This window comes from Acipenser ruthenus, chromosome 2, assembly GCF_902713425.1.
Source record: "Acipenser ruthenus chromosome 2, fAciRut3.2 maternal haplotype, whole genome shotgun sequence".
Lineage (NCBI taxonomy): Eukaryota > Metazoa > Chordata > Actinopteri > Acipenseriformes > Acipenseridae > Acipenser > Acipenser ruthenus.
Genome location: NC_081190.1, coordinates 76,574,106 through 76,580,697, shown reverse-complemented (window position 1 = coordinate 76,580,697; position 6,592 = coordinate 76,574,106). Strand labels below are relative to the sequence as shown.

Below are 6,592 nucleotides of genomic sequence, written 5' to 3'. Positions count from 1 at the left end.
AGAGTACTACTCCTTTATATGAGGTGATTTGACTTTATTTGTAATTGTATCCTACACTGTACAACAGCTCCAGTATATACTGTTAAGCAGTACAGAGGAACAGACCAAACGGGATAAAGTAGTTCTTGCTGATGAGACTACTACTACCAATAATAATAATAATAATAATAATAATAATAATAATAATAATAATAATATCATTATCATTGACAATATCAATAACTAGCCTTGGCTATGACCTTTTATTATTATTATTATTATTATTATTATTATTATTATTATTATTAGTAGTAGTAGTAGTAGTAGTAGTAGTAGTAGTATTAATAATAATAATAATAATAATAATAATAATAATAATAATAATAATAATAATAATAAACCCTGCTTAAAGCAGGATTTCCATTACACGAGAGTAGATGTTAAAACTTCATGCTGATTTGAACTCGGCTCTCGCCAAGATAAGCAATCGGGCAAGTTTATGTTTATGAATCAGTGAATGTTTCACGTCGTATTGCACACTGTACACAAAATGGATCGTTTTGAACACTGATCTCGCAGTGTATTTGTACAATTTCTATAACTTCATATTGTTAAAACGAATTGCCCTTTTCTTTGCACTTGATTCAGCAGCTCAATATATTTACGCCTGCACTCTTTATACCGTAAAATTAAGTTTCATCAATGGTCGTGCATTTATTAGAAAATATAAACATTTAAAAATATATTACTTAAAATGCTGTAATACAGTACATACAAAAACAGATTGTGTAGTTTATTCAAGGCTACATAGGAAAAAAGACATTTAAAGTACAGGTCTCTTCATTTTTTGTGATAAAAAAAAAAAGTTTAGTAAAAAAAATGAAAAAGAATCCCATAATGAAGCAATAAACACATTCTTAGAGCTGTTTTCACCTAATTACCCATCATTTTAAATGTGTTATGTCATATGTGATAAAGCGTTTGATTCGGACATACTCTACCTGTTGGGAGGCTAGTAGGTACCTATGGGTTGATTTTTCTTGGTAACGTCCCATTCAATCGACTGATTCTAGTCAGATTGGGTGGCAAATGCTACATTATCTTAACACAAAATACACTATGATCCACCTTGCCATGTTAAAATACTATATTGTATAAAGTTATGAAACAACTATGATTTTTGTAAATTAAAGTTTGATATACACAGAACTGAGATTAGGAGCCAACATACTAAACGTATCAAGTAGTAATCAAGTAGTGTCCAGGCAGTACCTTCTTAATATTGTTGTGGTCCACAAGGATAATTTATTGAAGTAGCATAAAGACAATCTTTCAACATGTGTTTCTTTACTTACAAAAGAGAGAAAGAAAAAGAAAGAAAGAAAGAACGAACTCCCATCATCGCACTGTTTATATATGATGATGGTGTTATAAATTGCAGCATAAGTGACATTCTAGACCTGCAGAGATTTTCTTTTTCGATAACCCCGCAGATTCTATTGGAAAGATATGGCATTGTGAAAAAATATTATTGTATTTCTTGAAATAAAGTACTATAAAGGCCAAATAAAATAAGAAAAATATGAATTTTGTCACCAGGAATACATTACTTTCTAAACTAGTAAACATATAGAAAAAACGTAGTTTGGTGCACAAAAAATAAAAATGTTTAGCAAAGGAAAATAAATCTGTTACACATTTTTGTAAACTATATTTTTCAACGTGGATCTAGGGTGAAATTTAGTATTCATGTGTGGAATGGAGTAAAAGGTTTGGAAATTAAAGAACACTATTATTTTAATTTAGGCCTACCAGATCCTGTAGACCTACAAACACAAAATAGAAGAAAAAAAATCTCCATAACAACATAGTGTTTTACCTGTTACATTTTATTAAAGAACTATCAAATTTACAAAAACAATCTATATATACACATTTAAAAATGTACAAACACTACAGTAGAAAATAACATAAAAGGTGTAAAATGTTTAACAAAGAGGCACGCTTTCTGCATGTTTACTGTTATTTCCCATTCCTTGGTGAACAGCAAAGCGAGTTTAGCAATGAAAAATCTTTAGTGCTTAATGTTTACTGAGCTCATTTATAGCAATAACTGTTAAAGACAGTTTCACAAAATATAATGTTAAGATTATATATTTACAGGCAAAGCCAATTAAGTGTTGTGTGGTGCACCTTCACCATTATATAAGTAAATATCCTGAAGTGGAAGCTTTTTCAAAAAACATCTAGCTGAACAGGTTGGCTAAACTATGACTGGCATAAGAGCATAACAGCAACAGTCAACGTGATCTCAAATCACTGGTTTTCTTGGTTTACTCTAGAGTAAAGTCCTGTATTGCATAAAGATTCTTTGTTCTGAAAGTAGGAAAAGTCTCTTATCATTCCTGGAAACGAATAGTCCATTGGTGGGCGAAATTGCAATGCTGGCATGAGCCCCGGTGTTACATAGGGAGACATGAAACCTGTTATCCCCCTTCCAGATGTTGAATATGCAAGACGCAGCGGATTGATACTGAGTCGCGGGGTTAAACCGTAGATATTGGTGTCACTTCCAAGCGTGGTTGGGGTGGTTTGAAGGGGAGAGAAAGCTGACTTTGTGCCAAGCCCCATGCTAAGTCCTAAACCGACTCCAGGTAGTCCAAAACTTGAAGATTGTTGCAGATTACTAGGTTCAGAAACGGTGCTTTCGGTACCATTGGGGTTATCCTTATGTTCTTTTGAATTTAACACCTGCTCTATGGCCTGGACTATATCCCCCTTGCAATTCTGCACTACACAGTCCAACATATCACGTTTATGGTGAGGGAAGATTTTCAACATGATATCAGTGGGATCCCTCTGCCTCGAGGAAGACCCAGGAAGGCTGGACCTCGGGGATGGAAAGTCTTTTGGTCTTTCAGATTCACTGCCTGATTCCAGGTCTAAAGAAGACAGTGACCTTGGACTTCCACCTCGTTCAGAAAGTTGATCTGATCCAGGTGACTGAATGTCAGCGTCATCTTCTGCCTTCTCTAAAGCAGAAGGTGATTTTTCTCTGATAAGGCTTGGACTGGATGTCTTATCTAAAGTAGAGGGCATCTGACCTGTATGCGGGAAAAGCAAGGGGCGTCCCATGAACCCACTGTAGAAGTCATATTTGTGCGTCTTCTCTTCTGAAATAAAACATTACAGTTTTAAAATAATGTAATAATATATTAGTTAATTTATGACTTTGTTCATTTATTTAAGTGTAGGTGTAAATGTTGGTATATTGACAATTAGGTTTACACCTAACAATATCATTTATACACCAATATACAGCTATAGCCAAAAGTTTAGCAACACCCTTTAAAATTAACTCATTTGTCTTCATAATAATAATATAATAATAATAAACTTTATTTTGTATAGCGCCCTTAAAAGCAATCATCTTAGAGCGCTTCACAATTAATAGTACAGCAAAAAATAAAAAGATTATACATAAGAAAGCACAAGGAAATAAAACAATCATAAAAATCATAAAAAAAAAAGCATTTCTGAAAAAGTAAAGTCGAATGAAACCTGCTGAATCATTTGAAAATCTAACATGAAACACCATACTACTATTACGGCTTCCGGTAGACTTTTGCTATATCATGTTGTAGTTCCTTGATTACATGATGTTAAATAAAATATCTAAATTATGTTCATATCATTTTTTTGTTTAAAAAATAAAATAAAATAGGTGATGCAACACTTTTGGCCACAGCTGTACATTGGCAAAGAAACAATTAAAATGTATAAATATAAAATAAATAGTGGTGTTTTTTATTAATAAAATTATATAGCCTAATTAATAAATTAAATATAGTCGAATTATTAAAATTGATAAATATTATAGCAGTTTATTGTGCGATGTTGCATTCATTTTACATTAAAAAAGGTAGCTATAGGCCAATTGTTTCTTAATGTTTTCGGTTTCAAATTGAAATAAACAATTGTTATTTATTTCACAGATAATTTCTTTTCAGGGATTCTCCAGTAATGTTACTACAGCAACACAACACACTTATCATATTTTGAATCTACAGATATGGTACAAAACCTTGAGAAACTGTTGTTTGTGAATAGCGGAGACTGATTGTAATCTAGCCCATATCACTGTCTGTCTAGTTCGACAATAAAAAAAATATATATGATTTATACCTGACACTGCTGAACCTACAAGTGCTGCCAAAATCCAGATTATTATGAGTTTTGTTACTGGGGCACCAGACATCTTTGTATCGTGTTTTGTTTTCGTAAGTAAAAAAGCTTGTTTAACTGAATTTCATTGTACTTTGGTTTATAAAATAAAAGCCTTGATATAAACAACAACGTTTCGTTTGTTATACTTGTAGTTAACCAGGATTAATTTGGAACTTTAAACAAACATAGTAGGTTACTATCGTAACAGCCAACCCCTCTGGTTACAGTTTGGAAACTAAACAAAAAAAAAAGTGCATAAACTAACCTCCTTTCTGGTCACCCATCCCAAAGACCTCGTAACACGGTGTTATTGGTGTCGCAATACCTGAAGCTCTGGTCACTCCTGTAGCTGTTGTCACAGCCAGTCCCTGCTCGCTACTTCCAGCTGCCGGGTACAGAAACTGCAGGTCTCGGGCCTCGCTCTCCTCCTGCGCCTGCTGCCTCCGCAGAGCCACCTGTGCTGCCATCACCCTCTGTCTCTCGGCAATCAGGGTGCACTTGGCGCACACGCAGTCCCTCCAGCGACAGAAGCGCTTATGGCCCTTCAGAGCCGACACCACTCCGTGGTTTCTACACCTGGCACACTTCGGGGTACGGGGGTAGCCCCGCTCCAAGGAAGGGTTGCAGGCAGCAGCGGCAGCAGCTCGGAGGAAAAGTGGCGGTGGTCGCAGCAAAGAAGACGACATCTGCAACCCAGAAACCGAGAGGGATAAGGGGGAATGTCCTGGCAAGCCAGACGGTAAAAGGGGTCTGCTACTTGTTGCATCCATTGCTAGATGCTTGTAGATTGTGGTAGTCGACCTGTTTAAAATCCCAAATCCGAAGAACTATTAAAAGACAGCAAAGACTGGTACCTGACTGTGCACATCTGCTGCGGAGTATGGGCTAAAACTTTCTTCTCACTCTTTTAAGTTGTGTCTCTTATAGGTGGGTACCGTGGACAATGTAAATTCAAAACCCTGGCTGAGAAGGATTTGCTGCAATAGGAATATACACGCCCCTTGACGGCTCCTATGTTTAAATAAAAGCAACTAGTGAGTATTGCACAGATTAAAATTACTAGTAGACATGCTGGCAAACAGGTTCTTGGGACTCTAAACACACCCTTTCAGGGTCTTTTATGTAAACCACAGGCTCCTAGCTCCAACCTCCAGTTCTCAAATGCCTCAGTTTCCCAAAGGCGTTATCTTGCTAATGTGACACACCTTTAATTCCTCTCGTGCGCAATTGGGTTATACAATATATTCCACAAAACCGCAGGTAACATATTCCCTAAATAAAGGCACACAATGTGCTCTAATTCTAACTTCAGATAGTCCTTCGTCTTTTGAACAGATACAAGTTTTATTTATTTATTTATTTTAATACCAAATTACTATATACTTCCTAAATAGTTACACAATAAAGACATATAAGGAAAATGTCTATGAATGTGTTTATTCTTGACAGGAAATATAATGCAGTATTTTGTAGGGATTGCTACACAGGTTTATAATTATGTTTGTTGTATTTATGTTTTTATTTATTACTTAAAAAAACATGTTTGAAGGCAATGAAAATGCTATGTGTTAAGTTTATAAAAAATAACATAAAATTAGTTTATCTTGCCTTAATACCATCATATTGCAAGCGTTTGAACAATATATAATTATATATATATATAATTATATATATATATATATATATATATATATATATATATATATATATATATATATATATATATATATATATAGTTCAAACATCTGCCCATATAATATCTGTCCATATAATACATATAACATCTGCCCATATAATAATAATAATAATAATAATAATAATAATAATAATAATAATAATAATAATAATGTCAAATTATGCAATTAGTAATTTGGAGGAATAGACTATAATTTTGTAATTTATTTCATAATCAGAATTGTTCATTATTAATTGTAAATTTGTGGTTTAAACTAATCTTTTCAATTAAAATAAACACATTTATAACGTTGCTGTGTTTAATTAGTTCATCCATCTCTATTACATTGCGCTGCCTTTATTTTACAGACTTAAACGTATTTTATATTGTGTGTGTGTGTGAAAATGTAGTTTTCACTTATCATTCTGGCAAATAAAAATAATCAAGAGATGATAAACGTAGGTGGTTAGCAAACTAATGCTAGAACTCCTAATAGAGACATATATATAGTAGATGCCGCTTATTAACAACCTCTCGGTTACCAACAAAAAGTTGTCATTAATCGAAAGTTGTCAATACGCGGAAAAGCCCCTGTTTTCAAGTGTATTTATATGGAACAACGATATACTGTAGTTGTACAGAAATACATGTGTTTTAAATGTTGGTGTTAAAAAATGAACATGAGAGCAGGAAATACCCAAACATTGAACT

At 33.8% G+C, this 6,592-nt stretch overlaps 1 protein-coding gene across 2 annotated transcripts; it reads right to left on the bottom strand.

The window, feature by feature from the left end:
- Window positions 1-1,850: 1,850 nt before the first annotated feature.
- On the bottom strand, window positions 1,851-5,307 carry LOC117409564 (doublesex- and mab-3-related transcription factor A1-like). 2 transcript variants are annotated; one of them, XM_034015808.2, is made up of 2 exons: window positions 4,532-5,307; window positions 1,851-3,152 (listed from the first exon to the last, which is right to left on the bottom strand). In XM_034015808.2, the coding sequence occupies exons 1-2, from the start codon at window positions 4,974-4,976 to the stop codon at window positions 2,296-2,298; spliced, it is 1,302 nt and encodes a 433-aa protein (XP_033871699.1). In that variant the 5' UTR covers window positions 4,977-5,307; the 3' UTR covers window positions 1,851-2,295. The 2 variants fall into 2 exon arrangements, with proteins under 2 accessions (XP_033871699.1, XP_033871698.1); XM_034015807.2 differs by having other exon boundaries at window positions 4,472-5,305.
- Window positions 5,308-6,592: the final 1,285 nt, after the last annotated feature.

What these genes read in the sequence shown, in the direction of transcription:
- LOC117409564 (XM_034015807.2), bottom strand. Translation starts at nt 4,976, where the DNA reads ATGGATGCAACAAGTAGCAGACCCCTTTTACCGTCTGGCTTGCCAGGA. An exon ending in GATGGGTGACCAGAAAGGAG is followed by an intron (nt 3,153 to 4,471) that starts GTTAGTTTATGC and finishes GTTTTATTTCAG; the next exon opens with AAGAGAAGACGCACAAATAT.